The sequence below is a fragment of the Trematomus bernacchii genome, unplaced genomic scaffold, assembly GCF_902827165.1.
Source record: "Trematomus bernacchii unplaced genomic scaffold, fTreBer1.1, whole genome shotgun sequence".
NCBI classification, from domain to species: Eukaryota; Metazoa; Chordata; class Actinopteri; order Perciformes; family Nototheniidae; genus Trematomus; species Trematomus bernacchii.
The window spans coordinates 1,360,928-1,387,553 of record NW_022987573.1 but is presented as its reverse complement, the minus strand read 5'-3'; the positions used below and the strand labels follow the sequence as shown (position 1 = coordinate 1,387,553).

Sequence of the window (26,626 nt, the reverse complement as noted above, 5' to 3'; positions counted from 1 at the left end):
GAAAAGGAACAAATGCCTTAGTTGGCAAGAAAGGTAAAGAATATTTGCAGCTGACAAGCAAGATAGTGAAGTTTTTATAGCAGCAGCAGCAGCTTATAAAATCATCATTCCTAGTAACCAGTTGTCCTGGTTCTCATTATAGGCCATCTGGTTTTAATTTTAGGAAGCTTTCTTTTCATTTGGGTTGTGGTCACATTAGTGTGACAGTACATGAATGCAGATGTGTTCCACAAGCAATGTTGTACATTTAACCAGCTCAATGCCAACAAAAGGATGTTTCAAACCGGTGTAAAACTCAACGGCACAAGTGGAGTGCTTGAATCAGGATCAGAATAGAGTTGCTGTACAAAAGGCAGACTATGCACTGTTGGCCAACATGTGGAACACACTTGTAAAAATGTCGAAGATGTGAATTTAATGGCTGCATGTTTCTAACATTTGTTTAATATAATAAAACCGTGCAGTGCACTCTTGTATACATGTCACAATGTGTCTAATGCACATCCAGGTGAATTTAAGTGTTTTCAGTTTCTTTCTCTTTTTTTTGTGAAATCGTGTCAGAAAACTGTCAAGATCTTTATTTTGTAGCAGCAACTAATAGAGCGTTTGAACTATAAAGCGTATCAAGCACAAGTCCCTCATACCTCCCATAGCTTTCACAAAAACGCTTTATCCATAACTTTCAAACAAATACTCTCTAGGTCACAAACATATGGTATGTTTAATGTTGCATTGTAAAAGGGACAGAGAATCAAAAAAAGGCATCAATGTTTTAAAAGTGTCACTGTGAAGAGTCTTAAATAGTTTGTTGTCTGATTCAGTCATCAAGTTGGCAGAGCATAGCCACACCACGCTTGATCCAGTGTTGAGGGCGATTGTTTGTTGGCAACACCATGGAAATGACAAAGTTGGTGGAGTGGCCTGTGGTGGAGAGGGTGCCCTTCCTCTCACTGGTCTTGTAGAGAGGGCAGACATACAACTGAGTCTGATCAAAGCTCTTATTTTTAGCTGCATGGGGGCAAAGGAAGCAAAAAGAAAAAGCAAAGTCAGGATGAACAGCAAAATAAAAAGTTACACCTTTACAATTATGGGTTGGAAATAGACACCTGAAGACATGGATGGCAGGCATTTCAATTGACATGCAATGTGCAAAATATGGAAATATACTTACTGGGTTTGACCCAGATGATTGGCACCACGTCAAACAGGACTTTGGGCTGCTGCTCAGCTAGAACTCCACTGGTGTTAGGGAGACAAACAATAGGTAAGGTTTATCAAGTTTCCATGCACGTCTTTAAAACAATGATAGTTAAATATTTAAAATAAAAAAAACATGTATGAATATTAACCTTTTTTTATCCCATCGAGCTCCATCCAGAAACATTCCATTAACGTAAACGCCATCCTCAGGCGATGTGTCTGACTCATCAATAGTGAGAACCTGTGATATAAAATCATGAAAACAAAACCAGAGACTTTTAGGTAAATAAGAAGATCTCTAAGGTGGTGACAGAGATCACAAAGCGTGTGTTTTTTGACCTGAAAATCAAAGCCTAGCAGGTCAATGGGGATGTGGTATTTCCTGGCGTAGTTCTGCATAGCCCCAGTTAGGAAGGCCTGGGTGAAGAAGAAGCCCGAGAGCCAGAACACGTTGGGTTTGTTGCTGTCGTACCAATCCTACAGACACACAAAGGGAAACTATAGGTGTAAACACTCAAAGTCCTATCTCCTGTTAGTTTAAATTATCATTTTTTAAGTTTTCTCACCTGCAAAAACTTGAGTCTTAAGAGGAAATCAGTAATGTAGCTGCCCAATGGCATGAGGCTCGGGTATGAGTATTTTGCCCATTTCTCTGGGAACTTTCCAACTGCCAAACTGACAGCAACCGCCTCCAGCTCCGCATCCATCACTACCAAACCCTTGATGGCCTTCAACAGATTCTGCAGACTGAGACGGATCGTCCCACACAGCCTGAGAGAGCGAGGGAGGAATCAGAAACAGCCGTCAAGTCATATAGGTGATGATGTGTGTGTGTTTTAACTGTCTGTAGTGAGTTGTTTGTCCATACGTGTTGTAGCGCTCCATCTCTTGGACGAGCACAGTGTTCATACTCTCCTCGTACTGCACTGGGAACTTCAAGAGAGCTGCTTCTGTGTCAAAGTTAGCTGGAAGCTGGAGGAAATAAGCAAGTCTGTTAGTCAAGAATATACAGCTGAGTGAATGTAGATTAGAATCAAGGTAAAGGAAACTCCAACCGATATTGGCACATTAGTGAAAAGCTACACTTATGCATTTATTTCCAAAATATGAACCATACATCCAGAAAAGTTTAATTTAAAAGGAGATTGAGTGGTTTATACCTTAGTAAGGATGTCATTCGCTATGTCGTACAGCGTGTTGTCACTCCCACTGCTAGCCCCTCCCTTAGCTCCTCCACCCTGGGTGAGTATCAGTGAATCAAACAGCAGCTTTGTCTGCTGGAGATCTTTAGAAATGTCTACATTTTCATGCATCCCAAACACCTCTGGATGCTGGCTGAGAGGAAGCTCCTAGAACACACAAAAGATATCAAAAAAATAAAATACATATATTTATCTTGTTTGTGTTTGTTATCTTGTGCCCTGTACCTTTATAAACACAAGGTAGTCATCATAGACAGACTTAGGTGGGGCAAAGTATTCGCCGCTAGGTGAGAAGGGGTAGCGAGGTTTCTCAATGATGTCATTGTTGTAGAAATCAGCCAAGATGGTCATCAGGAGCCTCCTGTCCCAGTCGTCTGTCACGCGGCCGCCATAGTTACACTCCCCGGTCAGGTAAGTTATGGCCTCGAAGGGCACCTCGTCGTATTCATTCACAAACAGCTAAATGGAGAGATAAATCAAATGCACTTTAAGAATGTTGTGATGTAGAAACGTGACCACTGAAACTCTGAATGAATACCTGTAGCTGTCTGATGCTTATACGCAGGTCAGACTCGTTGAAGCCATAGGGAATGTTCCAGCCCAGTGGACCAAACTTCTTCCTCTCCTGAACAAGAGCATGGAAGAAGCACAGTCCATACAGCAGCTTCTCCCAGATCTGGTGAAGGAAGAGTACGAGATGTCCTTCAAAGTGTAAGACAACCCTTTTTCAATAAACAAATGCAAAATAATCGCACATATAACACTCACCAGCTCCTTATTGGGGCACTTATTGAAGAAGTTTGAGTCAGACAGAGGATCCGACACGTAAGACTGCAGCAGGTTGAGCCGGAGTCCAGTAGGAGGCTCATTTGTCATTTTCACCCCGTTCTGAAGGATGGTTACTGGAAACTGATATCAGAAAGAATGTTGTTTCTTTAGGACTATAATGCAAATGAATCTCTGTCTTTCTATTTAAGGTTTTAAGTGTATACACAAGAGCCAAATGAGATTGAGCATTTTACCTTGTCTGAAGGGTAGCTTGTGAGCCAAAGGCGGAATTCTGGGTGGCATGTTGCTGGACTGAAGTCCTCACAGATTTTCTCGAGGGATGACATCCAGGAGACAGCCAGGTGACAGTTCTGCAGACACACCCACGTCCCGTCCTGCATGGCTGTGGTTATCATTTTGGCAGCGATGGGTCCCTGCCCCTGCCCCAGAGAGATGGACTGGAACTTGGCTCCATCCATGTTCTTGTCAGTGGCGAACTTCAGCAAGCCTGTGAAGGGATGTTGTTATTTCTGAAGCATTATAAAGAACCTTGATAGTCAATCTTGTTACTTACTAGCCATGGGATCAGCTCCTGGAGACAGCACAAATACGAGTGGGACGGTGGAGTTGGAGTCCAGGTAGCTCTTACACAGGTCAAATGGAGGGGGCTGGACGAATTTCTTCCCGAGTTTGCCAGTCACATATTTAATGACAGCTGGAACGATTTTATCAGGTCTGAGAGAGCGAACAATGATCATCATCTGCAGGTCATTTAGTTTCTCACACCACTGAGCGGGCAGAGGAATGTTGCTGGGCTCTTTGCTGTCATAAATAGATTTAAAGTCTTCTGGGTTTTTGATGAAAGCCTCTCTGTGGAATAAATAATACATTCACTCCATTAGGATTTTGTGTGTGTAAAAGCAGGACAGTTTAGCACTAGACAAAAGCTGGGAAAAGCATTTTTGGTTGACTGAGTGATGCTTTTTACTTTATTCCTTGTAAGCCAGACAGGTCACTGGCTCTGCAGATCTCATCCCAGCTCTTGTCCTGCAGCCAGCTGGGGTCGGGGTTAGCGATGGTGTTCTGCAGGCCCACTCCTCCGGTCAGAAAGAACATGAAGTCAGAGTATAAAATCTCCTTTTTCGCTCTGAGAGGAAATAGAAAAGGATAGCAAATATTCACATAGTATATCTGTATCTGAGAAATCAAATTACAATGATCTAATTCATCTAATCAATACTTCTCTAGTAGCTTTTACACTTACAGGAGCAGATTGTTGCAGAGCAGGAAGGAGAAGAGGAGTTTGTCTTTCTCAAACAGAGAGCGACAGACGTTACAGTACAGGTTGTAGGTGAAGTGATCGATCAGGTACCGAAGCCTCCTCTTCAGGATCTTGGACTTGTTACTGATGAACAAAAAAACAAAACGAGGGAAGCTTCAGATGAAAACAGACTCACTCCTAAAAGTTGTACAGTATAAGCCTAATCTGAAAAGTTACATTTCACAATTCATTCTGTGGAATTGTATTCATATATATTTCTAAATGTAAATCATGCTGACTGAGTAAAGCGCTCCCTCTCCCGCCACTAGTTCGTCCCACTTTAGTCAAATATGTAGAGTACAGTGAAACATGTTCATAATAACTTCAATTGCTTATTTTTAAGTTATACAAGTAAGAAAGTTACATTGTATCCCTTCCAATTGCAGCTGCTGTATTAAGCTTTCAATTTGTCCTTAATCTTAATAAGGTTTCTGTGGGGTTAACTGAATTGACTAAACATTGGGGATGATTTGGAAGGAAAGTTGCCAGTTTGTGGGCGTGGGTACCACTAGCATTGTCACTAATCTCTTCCAATTCAAATTGACAACAATTCTGACTGAGACAATAACTGAGCCTGACATTGAAATAGACTCACAGGGAGTTGCTGCAATAAACCTCCTCATTGTTAAACGTGTAATTCTTATATGATATTCAGGTTTGTGTTGATGTATAACAGTGGAGATGCATGTATTTAAGACTTAATGTAATAGTTTTGTTGGGACACTGCAGAACGCACTTCATGTGCATTACTCACCTGTCATGTATGGAGTTAATGTAGAGGTTGACAAACCAGCTGAGAGAGTACTGGTACATGGGGTCTATGTTGGTCAGATCGGCGATGCTGAAGAACAGGATGGAGGAGTGCTTGGCGATGGCTCTGTATCCCTCTCTCGACTCTGCTATCTTGATCTCTGTCTTCTCTGCAATCTAGGGAAATATGTGAAGGGGTCAAATAGATTACCAATGAGCTGACTAGTCATTTTCACAGTCCAGGTATTGTGATTTGTGCATTGTCCACACCTGCTGTTTCTTGCTAATCTCATTGGACATGATCTTTGCTGAGTCCAGAATCTGAATGGCACTTTCATCTTCCAGGATATTCCCTTTAGAGGACTGCAGTGTCTCCAGGATATTATCCTCGATTTCCTTTAGCTGCCTTTTATTTTCAGCTGACTGCAGGATAAGTGCACATCTCTCCTCTTCCAGTTCTGGCCTGCAGAGCAAATAGAGCAGAAACAGTGCTCTAAAGAAGTGATCAAAAGTTTGTATACCAACTTGTCCTTTTTATGGCTGCTACCTCTCCTTGGCAACCACAATCCCCAGCAGCTGGTCCTCTAAGCCCTCTAGTGTGATCATGAAGTTGAGAAGGGACACCTTGGTGGCCAGTTCTGGTAGGTAGTGAGGGTTCTTCAGCTTAGTGGTGATGTAAAAACGGAAATCACGGGAGTACTCAATCACACTCTCCCCCAGCTTGATGCATTCCACACCACCTGCGTGAAAACAAAGAATACATGTTGAACTCTCACAGTTTTAGTTTTACATTCAAGTATTTTCTTTCCACGTTGACCAAATATCACAGTCACAGCACCTTGTTTGAAGGTTTGTTTGAGCAGCAGTGGTTCCAATGATGGGTCCAGCTCCTCTCCTACATTTTCGAGGAGCAATGGTGTTCCAAATTGAATACAGTTTTCCAAAGTTCTCATGTAGTCCCCGTCTGTAAGCTTGATTACACTCAGCTTGTTTTCTTTCTCTGAATTTTTCACCCACTTGTTGGCCTGACCCTGAGGGTCAATCATCAAGGGCCTAAGAAAAAAGGGATAAGATAAATCTTAGGTCGAATTGTTCAAATTTCTTGACACATTTTTCAGCAACTTCATTACCATTTTTTCAGCAATACAGACTTACCATCTACGTGAATTACTGACAATAACCCCGTTGTCAATGGAGAAAGAGTCACTGGGAAGACCTGCGATGTTCCACGCTCTGATCTTAATGGGATCTCCCAACGTCTTACTGAGAGAGAAGTCATCTGCTGATGGAACCTTCTTAGACTTGACATATCAAAATAGGTGAAAAGAATGTAATAAGTATTTTAATATGCCAGATAAAGTGATCAAATGGTAGGATAAAGAATGGGAGGAGTGTTACTTGGCAGAGTTTGGTCCATGACATAGTGCAGTCCTGTCTGAAGCCAGCAGTGAAGGCACCCAGATAGGCGATGACCCCCGCGGAGATGAGAACATCTCCAGTCAGGTTATCATATGTGTTCTGCAGGTCGTCTGCTGCCTTAGACCATCTAAAGCCACGTTCAGAATCAGAATCAAGTTTATTGCCAGCTACGTTTACACATACAAGGAATTTTCTTTGGTATCTGGTGGTGCGAACATAAACAATCTAAGAAAATAATTTGCAATAGTGGGTCAAAAAAGGAATATATAAGAATAATACAAAATAAGTATTTTAAGAAACACGTTAGCATTGAAAAAAGACACTAAAGACAAGTATTTACACCCAAAAATATGACAATATGACAATATATGGCTACTACAGTGTATTATATTTTAAAGTGGAGGGCTGTGCAGACATGTGTGCAAACATGCATTGTTATGAGTGGAACATTTGAATTATCTTGCAGCCAACAATAAACAATTGAATATGTATGAAGATCACCTGTTGTAGGAAATTGGGTTATTAACATTATATATAGATGTGATGAATTCAACCAAAGTTCATTTATTACTTGCATAACTTATGTGTGGTTTAATTATAAGTGAAAATGGAGTATACAGGAGGAAGTAGACATTCACAAAAAAAAGTGTGACGATTAGATTATAAAAGAAGGAGACTACAACGCAATTCCTGACCTGGTCTTCTCTCCGCCCAGACCCCCAATGAGTTTCTCAGCCCTCTCCAACTTCCTGGCACATGATTCCACCTGGGACTCCAGTTGGGCCTTCTCCTCTGTTTTCTCCTCAAAGGTTTTCTGAAGGGCAGCCAGCCGGTCCTCCACCTCCTTCAGCTCACCTCTCTTCTGGTCCAGCAGGGCCATGGTCGCAGCCAGGGACTCCTGCGCCTCTGCCAGGTTGGCCTTCTTAGGAGCCACCACCTTAAACCAAAGAGAGCGGTTGATTTCAAAGAACAGGAACAGGGTATATGCAGGAATCCTGAAGTCAAATCTAAGACCTTTTTTAAGACCCTTTCCATACATTTTAAGACCTCATCGCCACTTCGAGTTTTAACCGGTTACATTGGCGACACATTTACTATATACAGTATTGATTGTCCTTCCTCCTTATCTTCCAACCATTTGGACGCAAACTTGCATTTCCCCATAACGATGTTGTTTAACAACCGGCGTAAACAGACCTTCGTGCGCTATCAAGCAGTGAGCGTGCGATGTCCTGTTCAGATGGCGTCAAATCCAACGGGATGCCATAAATAAACTACACAGAATCACACTACACACCTACGCAATGATTACATTCAGGCAAACTGTAGAATACAACCTCTTTGGACAATTTCTATACTTATTGAAAACAAGCTACAAAATGTAATACCTTGGAAAATGCCGTTTAATACTTTTTAATAGCCTTCATTTTCGCTAAATTGATTTATCAACTTTTAATACTTTTTAAGACTCCGCGGACACCCTGAGGAAGCAAACATGCACGTGTTATCATGGGGGAAAAAAGTCTATTGAAAACACTGCACCTTTGCCACTCTGTCGTACACCTCCATTGCTTGGATCCACTTGCACAGGCCCTCTGCTGCAGAGGAGGCCTTTGCTACTATACTGGGGTCAAAGTCAGGGTTTGTCATGTACTCACTGCGGATTTTTTGCATCACATGGACCTGCAAAGAAGAAATATAGCCGTTCGTCAGAGCACTGGTGAGTGTTTAATAAGCAAATTAGCAATGTAGCTTTTCTGACACTTACAGGAATATTGTCCTTGTCATACTCTCTTAGATCTCGTAAAAAGTTCATATCACCCAGAAGCTTCTTGCTTGGGCCCCAGTAGTCCAAAACCTTAACAATAAAGAAAACATGTTATTTATTGAGATACTAATATAAGTTGCAATGTTAAAATGTTTTTGACAGACACTCGTAATGTCTTTTTTCAGTCCAACCTTTTTGCCAGTCCCAGCTGGGTCAACTATCTTATCCGGCTTTATGTCCTTCATCACACACACAGCAGACATCACCAACTTCACCCCTGAGGGAGGATTTTTCATCGACTTCACGATTGTGACATCAGAGGGCTGAAAGAAAACAAGCAGCTCAACTTATTTGACTGTCTAAGCTGCGAGTGGCTAAACTTGATATTGAAGAACAGTTGAAGAGAGCTCACCTTCAGAGTGTTCAGGGCAGAGAGAGCAGCCTCCAGCGCGGGGATGGCCTCAGCCAGGTCACTCTCACACTCATTCTTCAGAGCCTGAGCCGCATTTGCTTTTATAGTTGCTGCCTCCTCATCAACACGCACAACTTTACTTTTGGCTTCTACCTGAACCGACTCCACTTCAATCACCTGAAAGTCATAACATTAAACAATTGAATTCAGTATATTCATATGTACTGGTATTCTAGGTTGACTTGAATGAAGATGTGATTCTCATTCACCTTCATCATTTTGTTGTTGTCTATCGTGGCCTGTTCCAGTTTGGGCTGCAGGTCTACAAGTTCCTTCTTCATCTCGCTAACCTGCAGAGAAACATTTAAAATGAGTTAAACCAAAATATGATAACATTTTTTTATTAAAAAAGAAAGAAATGTGGTGCTGCTGCATATACCTGAGATTCAGCGAAGGCAAGTTTGTCCAGCCCGTTGGTATACCTCTGTTTTGCTTTCATGACAGTGTCTCTTTTCTCAGAGAGGAGCAGACGGAAAGCTGCAATCAGCTCCAGGTAGGATGTGGGTGTTACATAATTATGGCGACCTAGCTCAGAGAGGAATCTGCAGTGAAAACAATTTAGTTTAGATTCCTGTCATAGTTTACCTCCGAATGTACACGTTATTAAAGACCACAGGTCATACAGTACCTATCTGAGAGCTGTTTGGCAGATGTATGGAATGTTTTGCAGATGGGTATGACCTGCTGCCTCTCATTTTCACTCATGTCCAATGACTCCAGGAAGGAGTTGGCTACTCGCTCAAGAGCCTCCTCTGGCCATGGCTGTCAGGGCCAAGAAAGAAAGGACTGTGAGGAAACTGATTGAGGTGAAAGCATGCAACAGCAAACTGCTGACCCTGTTAAGAATAGTATCCATTAGCCTTTACATTACCTGGAACCAGTCAATAGTACAGCAGTTGATAAGAGATGGAAACTGGCGCAGGCGGTTTCGAAATGCATCTCCAATAGGACTAAAGGCCACAACTATGTGCAAGTTCTCTCTACAGCGTGCCACAAAGAAGGCGAACAGAGTCAAAGGACTCAACTCCAAATTCTTATTTCCAGCCTGGGCAATGGGTCGTACTGTCTGGAAAGAGATGAAATAGAGGGAACATTAAACATAGTACAGTACAATTATTATGGTCTTCATACGAGGGATCAAGGCCGAATTTACCAAATACATTTGGGGGGACACATCCCCCCAATATTCAGATACGCTCAATTTGTCTCCCCCCCCCCCAATATATAGCCTAACTGATATACAAAAATTAAAATTAAATGTTTGGTCCCCCCCAATGTTGACTCCATGGTTACGGCCTTGCGAGGGATACATTGCTCTATTAAGAATATGCTTAGAGCTTGTGCCCGCCTACCTCCATGATCTCTTGCTTTTCATCTATGGCAAACAGATTGGGCACCTCCCCTGTGTTCAGGACACTGTCCACGTCTTCTAGAAAAGCCTCATCTTTGATCTGAGCATCAGTAAGCAGGAACACTGTCTTCTGACCTTTCACCCCAGCATTTTTCAGCAGCATCTAAAGTATAATTCAGGGCAAAGAGACTCTTAAATCTTCCAGAATCACAAACAGAGATGAAAATGGTATCAGAAAAATACATAGAACACAGAAGTCTGTCCTAGACCATAAAGCTGACCTTGAGGTCGTCTCTCCACTCAGTGATACCGTAGCTCTTAGAGATCTCAGGCTGGAACATGGTCATGTGGGCCATGGATGTGGCTAGACGGGTGATGGACTGGCGTCCGCTGCCTCCCACTCCCACCAGTAGGGCATTGCCTCCTGGCTGCTTCAACACACGGCTGATACGGGACAGGTGCTCCAGGACATAGCTACATAATGCATCATTTTGTTATTTAGCTGATCAAGATTCATCCAACGGTATAAAAAAACTATTTATATTTTAACTGAACTAAGGTCAAGTCATTTGGTTGTTTGTCATTTAACAATAAATACTGTAGATTCAGACCTTATAGCAGTTTGTTGACTTCATAAAACCAAAGCTGTTTACCGGAAGATGACGAGGTTCATGCGATTCTTGTGCATCTGGTTGTATTCATTAAGACACGACTCCACCACTTCAGAAAAGCTTTCCATTGAGGGCACCTCGGAGTACAGGCGCTCATCATCCTCCAGGTCAGGGTCCATGTAGTCACCAAACAGAAGATTCCGCATGTCTTCCTCAACCAGCTGAGAAAGCAAGAACATTTAAAACATTCAGATGCTTGTACAAAGTATATCGAAGAAAGATATCAAATCTTATTCAAATCCGGGGCAGCTTAACTTACTCTACTGCCTTGCTTCAGGTGATCAAACACCTGGTCAAAGGACTCTTTGAAGTGATCTTTGAGGATGCCGTTCATCAGCTGGTAGAGCCATGCTCGATCTTTGTCATCCACCAGGCGGTCATAGTAGACCCTGAAGACCTCGTGGACAAACAAGCGTATCATGGTGCGTTTGTTCTCCAGAGAGTCCTTCTTCAGCAGCAGGCAGCCTTGGATAACGCGTGAGAAGTCCCGCAGGTTGAAGGTGTAGTGAGACTTGGCTGGAGTTGGAAGTAGGTTCTCCATAGCTTTCTTATACACCTTTTGAAATGTAAAACATAGAAATAAAGCATTGCAGACAAGATATGATTGATAAGAGCCTTTAACACATGAAAAAGGCTAATTTGAAGATATGTCATTGTGTGTATTTGGGACTCACTTCCATTGTAGCTGTCACAATTTGGTTGCCAATCGTGAAATATTCAGGTTGGAACTGATTGTTTTTGAGATAGAAGGCCACCACGCTGGAGAAGATGCGAACCATGGTGTCGTCACTGAAGGCATTGATGCTAAAAATGTTGAAGTGCCGCAGAAAGCGAGACGTCACAGCGTTCCTCCCGCCACCGGGGGGGCCCATAGCTGCGATGAGCTGGAGGTCAACGAGAGAGATCCTGGAGGTATCCTTCAGGTCATACCTTCCAGAGCACAAAGGTTTACTCAACAATGCTTCTTTAATCAGAATCAGAATCAGAATCAGAAACAGGTTTATTGCCAGGTAGGTTCAAACATACAAGGAATTTGACTTGATGTCATGGTGCATACATAAAATATAAAACAAGAAATCTAATATATAACAAGAAATCTTTAAGGACACCGTAATAAAATATAGTTAAATAGCAATAAAATAAAGCAGTAATTTACATGGAAATAGAATGCTATGAATGAATTATAGGATATAAAAAATGAAATATGAAACAAGAAATATGTGCAGTAAGCACATGTATGAACATTGTGTGCATTAATGTAATGCATATTGAGACTACGTTGTGGCTGAGGTAAGTGATGAGTGAGTGACTAATCTTAATGCATTAAGATTAGTTATTCCTGTTTTCCTTTTGATATGAGAGTGGTATCTAATAGTGGATGGTTTCATACCAGTTTCCATGGTCCATATACTGCCGAAAAAGCTCCACAGGTGGCTGCGCTCCAAACTGTTCCAGTGCAGGCATGTTCATGTCATCCACAAAGATGATACACTTCTTTCCCATGGGGGGCCCGAACACTCCCTTCCTTCTCTTATCCAATCTGGACATGATGATACTCTAGTATATGCAACAAATAAAGAGTCAAATATAAAAAAAAAATTTAAATTAATTATCACTTTTATCTTATCTTGCACTTTATATATCATAGCTGCTACATTGTACTGCCATGTGGTAAATGCTTGTATGCTGCTCATGCTCTTCCTGCATATCATGTATTTATTTTTGCTATGTATATAAATGTCATGTTCTTATATGTTGTATGTGACGGGACTACGGATGGAAATTAGCTTAAAGCTCAAATCCGGCTCATTTACACTTGTAAGCATTATTTTTGTTTTAAAGTGTTCATCAATGTGCACTGTCCTGGTTCAAATAAACGATTAAATGAAATGAAATATAAAATTAAACCTTTGCCATGTCTTTTTGTTTAAAAGAGGACATCTAATAATGCTTCTCTAGTGATCCCAAAAACTCTGCAAGAAATGCTTCCATCCTTGCTTCCTAAATGCTGACCTGAGTTTGGTTGGCGCTAGTGCGAGCTGAAAAGTTGATAAAGAAGGGTAGATACTGGTCTTTGTCCAGGTTGTTCAGCAGCTTCTCTTTTACATACACTGACTTCCCAGTGCCAGTGGGACCAACAAATAGGGGAGGCCTAGAAAAAACAGAGGAGGTGTAAAAATAAAATTCAATTTAAATAAATCCAGGGTGAGTTAGACACACCATTTTGAAAACAGCTTATATGGCACATGTCAAAGTAAAACAAAAGGCACTTGTATGTATCAGTGACACAAGAATACTAACACTCCGTATCTGATGCAGAGGTCCATGAGGTAGGTGTAGCGAACCGTATCTATGGTGGGAACAATGATCTCCTGCACTTTGGTGTTTTTGTCCCCCAGGTTGACATTTTTTATGTTATCATTCCAGTGAATCCAGCGGCCTCTTCCTTTAAACTGTTGAAGAGATACAATATGATTTACTGATTTAAACAAAAGCAAAACATCTCTGAATGATGTTTATACAAATTACCTCATAGTAATAGTCATACACCAGCCCTTTGTCATCCATTGGACACTCCCATTTCCCCACAGAGGCTGGGATAGGATTTTCTTCTTTTCCTGACACGATCACCCTGAAGAACTCACTAAACCTCTCTCTGCTGTCGGAGTCACAGCTGCCACCCACACTCCACACCATGGAGAAGGAAAAAGCTGCCTGCAATCATAAAGAAACAGAAGTGAAGGTGTCAGGAAAAATGTAATTTAAAGGTCACCTATCATGCTATTTTTAGGCAATAGCATAGGTCTCAGATATATACAAATATATAAAAAACATGTCTATGAAGTGTTTTGCTCAAAATACCAAAGAGATCACCCATTCTAGCCATGCCTCATATCCCTCTATTTCACTTCCTGTTTCAAAAGTGCTGATTTGGGGTATAAAGCTTTAAAAAAAAAAAAGATTGATAAAAAAAAAGGAGGGGACTGAGCTCATGCGGGACCCGGCAGCTACTGTCTAAACTAAATACTGCCGTGATGAAACGCCATATAATGGATTATCAAGGATTATTTCTGAAACAGTATGGAGCTCAAAGGCTTTCTCTCTTGCCGGTTATACCACAAGGTGAGTTCCTTTTTATTTCCTGCTTCTTCACACACATGGTCTCCAGTACAGGTTAGCTCTGAGTGTTAGCGATGCTAATGTAAACACCGACCATATTACGTCCTAAACAGTCGGGCATTGTTTCTGATAGCAACTTTCTGATAGTGCCGTGGGTCCACATTTCCGATATTACGTCATATCGGACGCAAATCTGGATCAGCTCCGTTGTAGCCCCGTTTTTAGAGATTTGGGTACGGAGGAAAAGAGAGAGGGTTTTATTTTCTGACGCTGCGTGAGTTCCCTGACACACCGGGGACACATCTTTATGTATAAAAGACATCAAAAAGTGCATTTTGCATGATAGGTCCCCTTTAACTGAAATGGAAAGAAAAACAAAAACACTAAAATGTGTGCATGGGTGTGCATTAGAGAGCATTATTTAGCGGAGATATAGTGTTAATATATCATTCAAATAGAAAAATAATTCCTTTTACCATGATCCAAGTGGTTATATTTTTTTCCTCAGGACTCGTTTTCACAGGTTCAGAGAGCAGCATCTCAAACAGTCGACACAAGGACACAACTGTGTTACTGTTGCTAGTGGAAACCACTTCCTGGAGAGAATATAAAATAAACGAACATGTCAAAACTACTGTATTCAAATAACTATTCACTACTGTCAACCGTTAGTAGAGTCTGGGTTGATCTGGGGCCTGGGGTCCCTTACTCTGCAGTTTTTCCGCAGCATCCTGAGGGCAGGCGGCACGAGCCAATGAAAGAGCTCCAGCAGCAGGGAGCGGTTGTTCGGTCTCTGAAGGACTTCAGGAAGATTGTTCATCCAGGAGATCATCAAGGGCTCCCAGCCCAACTGAGACGGTTCCATGTAGATCATCCCACACCGACTGACTGTGGCAGGCTACAGGGGAGGATAATAACCGAACGAACGATCAATCAGGCTCGATACATTGTTAATTCCCATTGGTTATCTTATTCAGAATCAGAATACCTTTATTAGTCCCATGGAGGGGACATTTGCGTAGTTACAGCAGGAAAAAGAGCCACAGACAGCTTAATGTTACATATGTTAAATATGTGACATGCATTTAAAAAAAAGTACTAAGTTATGATATAATTTAAAAAATATATAATAAAAAATAAAAAGTTACATAATTTAAAGAAATACACATCCGGTAACAGTTCTTAGGATTTAGCAGCCAGGTATATATTACAGTTATTAACGGCATCTATATATATTGCACATCTAGCACATATGGCACATAGGTGGTTCGTATTTAACAGCAAGGGGTGATATAGTCTGTGTTGTGGTGTGTGTGGGGGGGGGGTCAACTAGGGGCTGTGCTGGTTGTATAGTCTGACCGCTGCAGGAAGGAAAGCTTGTTTATTAAGCTTGTTGGTTAATTTGGTGGAGTTTTATAACTGCAAAATGCTAAACTAGCAATTTATAATTTTCAAGACAGAACAATCAAATAAATGTATTCAACTCCAAATATCTAACTCACTGAGGCCTGGGAGAGATCCATTGCTTCAAAAATCAGACTCATCTGATTGGACATCTGCATGATCTCTCCACTCATCAGGCACAACTATGAAGAAAAAAAAAATCCAAAATGGTGTTAGAAAGAAATACATATAATTATCAAATGTGTTTTACTGTGAAATATGAACCTTTTTGTTGTCATCCAGCACAGTGTTCATGCTCTCAATCCACAGTGTGTCTATGGGACCATCAAACACCACCCATTTACGTTCTGGTGTGTCAGCGGATGCAAACTCACGAAATGTGTTGGCCACAATCCCATCAGTCCACTAATAATGAGGAAAGGAAAAAGTGAAAAGACTTAGAGGAAGAAAGGGTCACCTGTTGTCCAAGACCTAGATCAATACTGTGAATAAACACATATTGCATTTATCTGTGATACAGATTTGTTATGTGTTGATCCAGGGCTCAGGTCTACCTCATGAGAAACTAAGTCAAACTGTCCAAAGAGCTGTCCCATGGTGATGGACTTTGGGTTCAATGTCCTGTATATGATCCTCTCTTCCTCACCAAACCCTCTCTCATTCATGAGGGTCAGCGTGTCAGCAAGAACGTGCAGCACTTTGGTCTTCCCAGAAAAAGGTTCCCCCACCAGCATGAACCTGACAGAAAAAGGAATATCTTATTGCAATCACGTTTCAAATACTGTAACTTGAACACATGGTAAACATCGTAATATGATATCAGTGAAATTGGAATTCAACATACCCATGCCTGACTATCATCATCTCATATGTTTGGATAATCTTCTGTATGAAAACCTCTGTTGGCTGCACATTGTGATTTTTACAGCATTCTAAAGCAGCCTCCAGAAACAGCTGGCATGGACATAAAAAAAACACTCAATATTATACACAAGGCGATATGAATACATGTGTACGGTATTCGTACATTTAAGAGAAACAGACCTGATAGTCGGCCTCGGGAAGTGAGATGCCCGGGAACAAATCGCTGGTGATTCCGTTGAACAGCGGAATATCATGGGAGAGAAACTTGGGCTCGTTGACATCCTTAATGGACCTCAGCAGCTGGACGTTACAACATGTGCGAAAAAAAACTGAAAGGATCAAAAACTGCAAACCAATTTACAAAATAAAGAAGTTCACTATTTGGGCAGACAGAATAGAATCATTTAACAAATTAAGAGAAAGCATTTCAGCACAAATACCAGAATGTCCTCGTTCTCGTCCGGAAACTTGAGCTTGAGGTTTCCTGCAGCTACGAGCACAGCTTTGACAGCCCTCATGCCGTAATCGTAATGGAACTGAGAGGAGAGCTGCTCTGAGCAGAGCCTGTAGGTCATCACTATCTTTACTGACAGCGGCTTGGCATTGAGGAAGCCATATGAATACAGAGAGATCTCTGCTATCAGGGCATAGTTGGGGACCATCATGGCCACTGTTCGGAACAACACCTACACAGAGAAATGATAGAACTAATTAAGTAATGGCAATGTTGAAGAGTCACACATCCGTCTATTATATAACATTATAATGAAGGGTGTGAAAGCACTATTCATTCATTACAGTGTATATACTGGACTTAAACTCACAATCTACATTTGACACTTATATTTTATTTAATATTCCATTCCTCACACACTTAATGTATATCATATCCTGCTTTATATTTTGTTTACTGTAAATTGGTATTTCAACATGTATATTTTATACTTTTTGTATTGCTGTTTTATTTCTATTTTGAGATGTTTACATTTTAGAATTGTGTATTTCTACTCTTAATTTCTCTTATGTGCAATGCCTTGTCTTTTATGCTGCTGCAACGTAAACCTTCCCCAAATTGGGATCAATAAAGTACATCTTATCTCATCTTATAATTTGATAAAAGGGCCATTAAGTTATGTACAATAAAATAATTAATTATGCGGAGCAGAAGTAGTAAAAGCGTATATTTGTTTTGAATCCCACAAATGCCTGATAAAATACTCATTGACTGATTAAAGACCTTGAGGTTGTCTGGGAGTTCTGAGCGCCCTGCGTAGCCGGGGTTCATTGTAATGGACACAAAGCAGTTGGAGTTGAGTTTGAGCATGGTCCCTTCAAAGTCAAAGTACTCCAGGTCCAGCTCGATGGCCCTCTGGATGCAGAGAACCTGCTGAGCCACCACAGACAGCACCTCCAGCTCGATACGATTGAACTCATCAAAGCATGCCCACGCACCAGATGAAGCCAGACCCTTAAAAAACTGAGAGAAATTGAAAGCATTGGTTTAGAAATAACACTTTTACATTATAATGTGGCATTATAATTAGGAATTCAAATGCAAAAATGTCATGCTGGTGGTACTTTGCCCATAGCGAGGTAATCAAGTCCATCAGAACAGTTGAAGACCACACACTGCACAGCTAAAGCTTTGGCTAGATCTTTGGTGGTTTCCGTCTTTCCTGTTCCAGCAGGACCCTCAGGTGCACCCCCCAAATGCAGGTAGAAAGCACCAATCTAAAACAAAAGGTGAACTTTTTGATTTAATGTTAAAATGTCTGATCACTCAGCCTTATTCGAATATAAGAGTATTCAGGTTTAAGACCGCTATTAGTGGAATATTTTACCAGTGTCCTGTAGCATCTGTCAGTCAGTGGAGTGATGACGAGACGTGGCGAGTTCCCCAGGTATTCATAGGCGTATTTTACATCACAGTTGATAATGCGAACACGAACATTGTCATTGTTCCAGTAGTAACGAAGCTGGGCTAGCCATTGGAAGTCTGTTTCATTTGATATTTCTGTTAAAAATGGAAACAATTATTTTTTACTTGATGCCGTTTCTAAACTAAGGCAATGCTCTTTATAGTGAATAGTGCATCATTTGGTGCCATGATGTACCTTTCTCAATTAGCTCCAAGACCACATCCCTGGCATGGACATCAATAGTGACCAACGCTCCCAGAGTGGTCCGGGTTTGTTTGGGCAGTTGCCCTCTCACCAGCTCCACAATGTCCGTCAGCTGATCCTGGATTTGCTGGGAGTAGTTCTTTAAGCCCTACAGAAAACAAAAGACCAAATTCTATTTTTCTTTTTTCCTCAAGGTGGTACTGTTATGGTGCCATGCTTTTCGAAAGTCAGTAGGTCAAGGGACAGACATCACTGCGTTGTAGACTACACTGTAAAAGCTCATTGTTGTGTTCAGCACTATTATTAAACTGGATGTAAGTTTGTTTTATGTTTTTATTGATAAGTTTTAAAGGTCCCCTATTATACTATTTTTCATCAATATATTATAGGTCTCAGATATATCCAAAACATGTCTCTGAAGTGTTTGGCTGAAACACCAAACAGATTGTGCATTGTAGCATCCCATAAACCCCTCTGTTTCAGCCCTGTTTCAAAAGTGCTGTCTTTTACTTTAGATGAAAATAAGGAGCCACTCCCCACGCCCCTCTGAGAGATATTTGGTTAAAAAGAACACAATGGTGCTCTAGGAGGAGATTCAGGTGATAAGGTGGGGGGGGTGTTACCTTGGTTGGTGATTGGCTAATGGTTACACAAATCGTTATGACATCATAAAGTGTCCAAAATCTGATCAGCTCATTTTCAGACAGGTTTTTATATAAATGGATCAGGATCAAGTGAGCGAATCTTTTTTCCTGAAACTTTCAGAATCTCTTTACACAGAGGGGACACATGTTTATGTATAAAATACATGAAAACGTGGATTTTGCATAATAGGTGAACTTTAAATTTAACTTGGAATCCTCAGAACTTATTTTTCTCATATTCAGAAAAACACTTAACATCAGTTCCATTAGGGAAGCTGTGAATAAAGGGTGTAAAACAGTGCGAAAACCTACATCTGCTCCGGATCTGATGGCTTCATGAACCTCCAAGGTCCAGTAGATCTGGGATGTGCAGAGCACCACCTGGCCCGGCCACTCTTTGACCCACTGGCTCCGAGCAGTCTCAGCATAGTCCTGTCAGTACAACCACCATAACGGACTTAGGTTTATCTTATTAAGTAAGATCAATACACAGGATAGTATTTCAGTACAAAAATCACAGTCGTTTTTATTATATGAGGTATTGGAACAGTGATCTCACCAGCCTGGACTGTGCCACTACACCTCGGACACTGCGAAGCATCAAGTCCTCCACCTGCAGCAGCCACTTCTCCACAGCTCCTTTGGCGTCAGACGTGGAGATGTTCTGGATCAGCGGAACACGCTCCCCCTCACTACTATACATCGCCTGGGGGAGAATTTAAAAACAATTTAATAAACGTTCATCAACCATGTTGTCATATAACAATAACAATATGTGTGACAGCCTTGCCTGGATATCCAGATTGGGTAGGAAGTCCAGTTTGGAAATACCCTCGAAGCACTTCTTCAGATGGGGCTGTACTCGCAGGGGGTCTTTGGTCTCAGACAGAATCTCCAGCATTTCATCATTGGACAAGAAGAAGAACCTGGCAGCAGCATTGGTAGAAAGTATTAAAATATGTAACAAAGCATTGTACAAAAACACACTGAAAAATAGTTTTCTTTACCGTGGAAAATAGAGACGTTTTTTCTCCAAATAGGCGTTCAGCCCTTTCATGATGATCTCCAGGAGGTTGTTAGAATCTTGCAGTTTCTCTAGCAGACCAGGCAGAGCGGTTGCAGCCAGAATCTATGATTAGAAATCCTCAGTTAACACAAAGAGTTTATATTTCAGATTTGCCTTTTTTCAAATAATAGGAATAAAGTGTCCACCACAAAATAATTTCGACGACTACCTTAGGGTTCTTGATGCAGTGCCTCATGACCTCTTTCCAGTTTTTGTCAACAGTTTGAAAAAGTCGGCCCTCTTCTGGAATCTGCTGCATGATGTCCTGAGAAGAGAAGATGGGCTCCAGATAGAGCCACTGGGCCTGCACCTTCAGCCATTCATCGATGGTCTCCTGGATACGAAGCAGACGCTCCTCCCAAAGCTGAGGTCACAGAACAAACAGGTACATCTTTGCAGGACTATTAAAACTCCCAAGAGTTGAGATTGAAAAATGTATTCATCAGCGTTTGGTGAATTCTAAAACTCAAAGCTTACCTTGATCTCCTTTTCAAAAGGTTTGATGAACGGTGAGCCCCTCATAGTCTGAGTCTTCACAATCTGGTCGTCTAGCATTGTCTGAATCTCGTCCAAGGCGGTCAAGATGGACACTCCGGTCTCTCTATAAGGTTGATGGTTGAAAGAAATAATATCCCAAATATGCACCATGCTTTGCATAGCCTTCTCCAGGGAAAACTCCTGTTGAGACACAAGATAGTGGGGGTACAGGGTGGTCAGCACATTTAGTATTAGGTTTCTATCAAACGCCGAAGAAACAAACACAACATTTCAGGAACTCTCACTTTACTAGCGGCAGCGCTGATAGAATCAAACTCTTCCAGGTAAGAAACCAGGTTTTGTTTGAGAACTTTGCGCAGTGTAGTTCCAGAGTCAGGAGTGAGGTCATACCCCACTACCTCTGACATTTGTTCCCAGTGGCGAGCTCTGATGCCTGGATTACACAAGATGGAAACTATGGGGATATGGTCCTGTTGAGAAAAACACATCGAGGTTGAGCATCAGCAAACAAGATGTAACTGGCTACCAGACCTCATTAACGAGCCTGATTGAGATGACAGTTACCTTGAACTCTTTGATCTGCTCCATTACAGCGGAGCACAAAAGGACTGTGGGGCTTCCCTGCTTCTTTTGATCAGCCTCGGCAGTTCGTGGCCTAGACTTTCCCGCAATCTTCTCCATCTCTTGCTCAGCCTTATTCTGCTTCTGTTGGAATAACTTCAGCATTTTGAAGATCTCCCTAAAGAACTCGTCCACTTTTATTTCCATGCTCTCGCCATCTAGTTCCTGGAAGGAGCCGTTCATCCACCTATTCAGAAAGAAGATAAAAGGATGTCAGGAGAATTTTTTTAATTAGAATGCAACACACACTAAATTACTTTCAGACCTGTTCTGGGTGCGCTGCCACTTCTGCACAAGTGCGAACAGCTTCTGATACGGGTCAATGGTGTCTCTGATGACATCAACCTCTGGGTAAAAGGTTTGGTCCCGTTTGTAGAAGGCCTCTTCTTGATTAACGAAGACGATGGCCTCCTCAGCCTCATGGAGAAGTTTCTGAACTGTTCTGACATCTGTTATATACTTGTTGAAAAAGAGGGGAGACAAGACAAATATTTGATGTCATTGTATTGCTAGAAAATAACACCAAATGTAGGTTTTATGAAGCTTTGACACAAATCTGATCAGTACTTGCTTTGTACTTACACTGATTAGGAATTAAACAGCATATTTTAAAATTAATATAAAGTTATTTTAAGTTCAAAGGGACAGTTTGACTTTTTGTGAAGTGCACTTACTCACTTTACTGCAGAGAGTTAAAAGAGAAGATTGATACCACTCTCATATCTATCTGTTTAATATGAAGATAGCGGACAAGTAGCTTAGCCTAGCATTAGAACTGAAACAGCAGGAAGCAGCTAGCCTGGCTCTGTCTGAAGTATCAAAATCCACCAACTGTTAAACCTTATTAATTAACAATGTATATATTGTTTGTTTAAAACGTACAAATCTGAAGTGTAAGAACAACAATAGGTGGGTTTATGGAGAGTTATGAGACTGGTATTGATATTTCTATCTTGCTCTCGGCAAGAAAGCAAATACATACATTTCCCAAAATGTCAGAACTATTATTTCTTCAAATTCTAAAGGTGCTAAAGACCCTTTACCTGCTGCATCATATCCAGCTCAGAGTAATGTGGGAGCTCTTCGATCCTGCGTCCCAACTTTTCCAGCTGAATCATTAATTTTTCTATTTTAGCGACCAGCTCCTGCTCCCCTTTCTGCCTGGCCTTCGACATCACCTGGTAAAGGATGCAGCCGTCCAATATCAGGTTATTGTTAAAAAACAACTCTGACATACTATTGTCAACAGTAACACAAGTCTTACTTCATCACTGAGGTCAAAGACATGGAGGATTTTCTGTGGCCAGAGAAAGACAGTCGCATTGAGCTCAAGATCCTCTGGCTCAATGATGTGGACATCCAGGATGTACATCAGTCTTAAGTAGGCTTCCTGTCAGAACGTGATGTGGTAGTAAATACGGTTAGAATTCAAATAAATAAACTGAAATCGATATGATTTAGTGTATGATACAACAGGTAGATCCAATTACTTTACCTTTATTTTTGTATTAAGTTCAGCAATACCCTTTGCCTTAGTGAATTTAATGTGATCAATGATCTGACTCATGTCCTCCGTGTTCTCTGGTACTTTCAGAACATTTTCTCTGATGGTTTCAAATTCAGTGCAGATCCTTTAATCAGACACAAAAAGGATTGTGAGAAAAACTGAATAATATAAAAAAAAAACAAAGACAGACAGTTTGATTAAAGAATGTTACAAGAAGTGACTCACTGTTGGTTTTGTTCACGGTGGCTGGTGATCAGTTTCTTCAGAAGTATTTCAGCATACTTTTTTGTTTTGTTGGCAAGCCCCTGTTTCAGCTCTTCACAGTCCAGATGGACCATGTGAAAGTGGGCTTTTGCTGGGAGGTTGAGAATCTCTTTTGACAGAACACGAAACTCCTCCACTTGCTTTAAATAAAAATGAGAATAAGAATATGAATAGCTCCATAATGTATGCAGCATCAATTGTATTTTTTCTGATAATTACCTTAGTGTAGTCGTCAAAAGAGTGCTCCTCTTGCATGAACTTTTCTACTCTTGCCTGTGCAGTTCATTGACCAACCAGTCATAGTTCTCAACTGCAAGTCAAGCAGAAAAGTCAGTAATGAATGGAATTAAACGTAATTACGATAAAAGGAAATTAATGGATTATAAAAGATCACCATAGTTCTGGAAGTGTCCGTCAGGTTCTTCTAGATTCTTGCACACAGCTGTCTTTATAGTGACCTGAGCCCAAGCTAGGATATGATCAGCCACCTTGGCATCAACAAAGGAAGGTAAGGTTTGTGCCAGCCATGACTGGACCATCTGCACTTTCTGTGGATCAATGTCATAGATATCAATACTAGCACACAATCCTTTTTTTTACCTCTAAAATGTGCCATAAAGTGGTCATTCCTTTTAAATTGCTATTGGACATAACCTCACCTGCAGCGTGTTTGTGATGGCATTAACAATCTCCAAAATGGCAGCTTCCAGATCTTGTAATGTGGGGTAAATTTCCATCTTTTCATCATCAAATGTCAAAGCCATGCGAAAAAGGGGCAAGCATTGGCCATTGCTCGGATCAAAGTGATTGACCAACTCCTCTATACTCGACTGAAGCAGGGATTTCAACTGGGAATTAACAAAAGGAAAATCAATCATAATGTGTAGTCGAGAAAAAAAACATAAAATGGATGCCATTATATCCAAACATTTAATATGATGAAATTATATAGGACTAAATAAAAAAATAATAATAAATAAATAAATAAAATAATTCATGTATGTATGTACTGTTTTCGATACAGTGAAACAACCTTCATTTAAATAACTGTAATCTATTCAATCTGACAAATTAGGCTCAAATTCAAGTCAGAATGATCTCACCTGATTGGAGATGAGGGTTGATGCACAGTCATAGAATGAGTCCAGTTTCTCCTCTTTAACTCCCTTCAGTGTTTCATGGCTTGTTAATAAGTGGATGACTTTTGGAAACCAGGTATTCATGATGCGATCTTCTGTCCTCTTACACTCCACTGCCATTTTGTTCTGTAGGCTCTTACAGTCTACAGGTCCCGAAGCCCTTAACAGACAGAAGCCAACAAATTAAAAACATGGGAAATCTGAGTTTTGTTCCCTTTTAAGCAGCGCCACATTGAATTTGTGTCTTTCCTTACCTGCATCCTGTAAGGTCCACCAGGACCACTGGAGAAAATGTCAGGTATCCAATATTCAAGACAGTTTGCATTACCGGATGAAGAATGTGCAAATTTGATTTCATCATTTTGCGGCTTCGGACAAAGCTATTATGCCATGATGGAGAGAAATCCAGAATTCTGCAAAAAATGGAAAGGTAATTTACAAAAAGGGCATTGTAAATACTGACCAACTACTTTTTGGTTATTATCAATAAATACTTGTTGTACATTTCACACTCACTTTGGTTGACTAGCTGTCGGTTTGTCTGCTTCTTTTATCTGGGGATTCTTTAGTACTGTGTCCACTAAAGGGAGTGAATATGGCATAATAAGACATTGTTTACCCATAGATCCATACATCCATACATACTAACTTGACAATACCTGTGTGCTTGACAATCACATTGTGGAAATCCTCGCTGACTTCTTTGCAGAGCTCCTGGAGTATTTTATTGGTTTCAGGGCCCTCTTTAAAATTAGGGGACACTCGGGCAACAATTGATTCCAACCACTGTGACTGGATTGGAGCGACTGGGCGGTTCTCTACACACTGCCTAAGGAACATGTAGTTCATCTGCAAATTGGACCAACAAAATTGGAGAGGCATGACATACAAAAAAGTAGGGTTTAGTCCCTCAATGGTTGAATTTTACTTGAACTAAACTATGGACTTACCCTTCGCTTGCGCTCCTCACTTATCATCTGCAAAAAGAACGATTAAAATATGCCAGATTATAGACTGCAATATACATATATAATGTTATATTTTAAATGTGTGCATAGGTAGATGATTGTCATACAGAAGGAGGACACTCTGGTTCTGGTGAGTGCACTGCTTCCCTCTCTTTGCTCTGACTGTAAGCCTCCATTGCTCTGGACACCCTGTAATAATTCAACCAATTGTCACACATCAACAAACTTGTTACAAACTGAGATCATTGTCATATCCTATTATTGATGTATTGACTAAAGGGCTGCCACAGTTGATGTTAAAAACATACAATATGGCATGGAGTTGCTCTTGTTGCACTTTGCTCCTTCTGTGCCTCAGAAATTTCTTGCGAACCGTAATCTTCTCAGCAATCTCCTTCTTTGCAGAAGTGGTCTGTCTAACCTCCCCCCGGCCCTGAACGCCATCAATCGGGGGCAGGACGGGAAACTGCGACATGCTCTTCACTGCTGATGTGCCTTCGCTAACTCCATGAGAGCTGGCCATGTCTGGCAACAAAATACTGAAAATAACAAGAAGCAAAAGTAAGGCTATTATTACAGCTGTCTTTCATTAACTCCAAGGCTAATTAGCTAGTTAGTTATCGTGCTAATGCTACATACACAACGTTAACAAAAACAATTACACTTTTGGTCGCTGTAATAATCTTAAAAGTTAGCTTATTGCAGTAAATAACGACACGCTGTCAATCGGGTTACCTGCTCTTTCATTCAATATCTTCTCGCTTTGGTTATTTTGTAAACAGCTAATGTTGTTTAACTGAGTTTAGCTTCTGAACGGACTTCTAGGACTAAAGTTAACAGCGTTGTTTCCATAGTGACAACAAACAAGGTAGCCAGTGGAGGGGGGGGGGGGGGGGGGGGGCGGGGCTTCTCCTGTTGCTAACATCTGCAAACTGAGGTTAGCAACAGGACAAACCTAAATTATAATGACTAATAGACTGCAGAAAATAATGTAAAATAGTGAAACAGTATATCATAATATATTGATTTTATATGTTTTGTGGCAATTCTAATAATGTATTACATCTACTTAGATAATAATGTTCATACTTATTGCATTTCAACAATGTTTTATACATTTTATAGTGACAAATAAAACATAATAGTATTCTAATCCTTTGAGGAGTGATCCATATTCCCTTTGCTACCTCGAGTAATCTACAATTTGGTCTATTGCCTGATTACAACACTTGAGGTCGCTGTAGTTCCTTTTATAACAGGTGTTTTCTCATCCTCATGTGTTGTGCATGCTAAACTTGCAGTTATGTCAAGTGATGCTGTGCCATGTTATTAAAGCATCTATAAAATAAATACAAAATTACCAGTCACTATACAAGCACACTACATAGATACACTCCTATTAATCGTCACCCAAATAGTAAGACGAATGCCACTACTGCACGTGTCCATTCTCAAAGAAAGTCAGAAAGACAGATGCAGTAGGTGT

At 40.9% G+C, this 26,626-nt stretch overlaps 1 protein-coding gene across 1 annotated transcript; it reads right to left on the bottom strand.

Moving 5' to 3' along the window:
• Window positions 1-732: 732 nt before the first annotated feature.
• On the bottom strand, window positions 733-25,663 carry dnah12 (dynein, axonemal, heavy chain 12). The gene is given in 74 exon segments (XM_034126295.1): window positions 733-1,008; window positions 1,172-1,239; window positions 1,350-1,441; window positions 1,540-1,677; window positions 1,767-1,971; window positions 2,069-2,172; window positions 2,361-2,549; window positions 2,628-2,861; window positions 2,941-3,078; window positions 3,171-3,311; window positions 3,425-3,678; window positions 3,745-4,040; window positions 4,159-4,317; window positions 4,435-4,575; window positions 5,246-5,418; window positions 5,512-5,704; window positions 5,789-5,981; window positions 6,080-6,294; window positions 6,397-6,542; window positions 6,640-6,787; window positions 7,356-7,597; window positions 8,203-8,343; window positions 8,429-8,518; window positions 8,620-8,751; window positions 8,841-9,017; window positions 9,110-9,190; window positions 9,280-9,442; window positions 9,529-9,662; window positions 9,772-9,966; window positions 10,253-10,414; window positions 10,533-10,725; window positions 10,905-11,083; window positions 11,182-11,478; window positions 11,597-11,852; window positions 12,313-12,479; window positions 12,936-13,074; window positions 13,224-13,375; window positions 13,452-13,637; window positions 14,519-14,638; window positions 14,752-14,940; window positions 15,545-15,628; window positions 15,711-15,851; window positions 16,001-16,184; window positions 16,291-16,400; window positions 16,491-16,610; window positions 16,751-16,996; window positions 17,548-17,787; window positions 17,889-18,041; window positions 18,152-18,324; window positions 18,425-18,581; window positions 19,390-19,509; window positions 19,637-19,783; window positions 19,868-20,003; window positions 20,085-20,206; window positions 20,313-20,507; window positions 20,621-20,821; window positions 20,926-21,111; window positions 21,206-21,449; window positions 21,528-21,721; window positions 22,306-22,440; window positions 22,527-22,652; window positions 22,758-22,893; window positions 22,995-23,173; window positions 23,253-23,317; window positions 23,320-23,343; window positions 23,428-23,581; window positions 23,693-23,881; window positions 24,137-24,332; window positions 24,427-24,585; window positions 24,689-24,752; window positions 24,832-25,021; window positions 25,123-25,149; window positions 25,248-25,329; window positions 25,449-25,663. Coding segments are annotated over 74 exon segments (11,907 nt in total). The 3' UTR covers window positions 733-817.
• Between the last annotated feature and the right edge of the window lie 963 nt (window positions 25,664-26,626).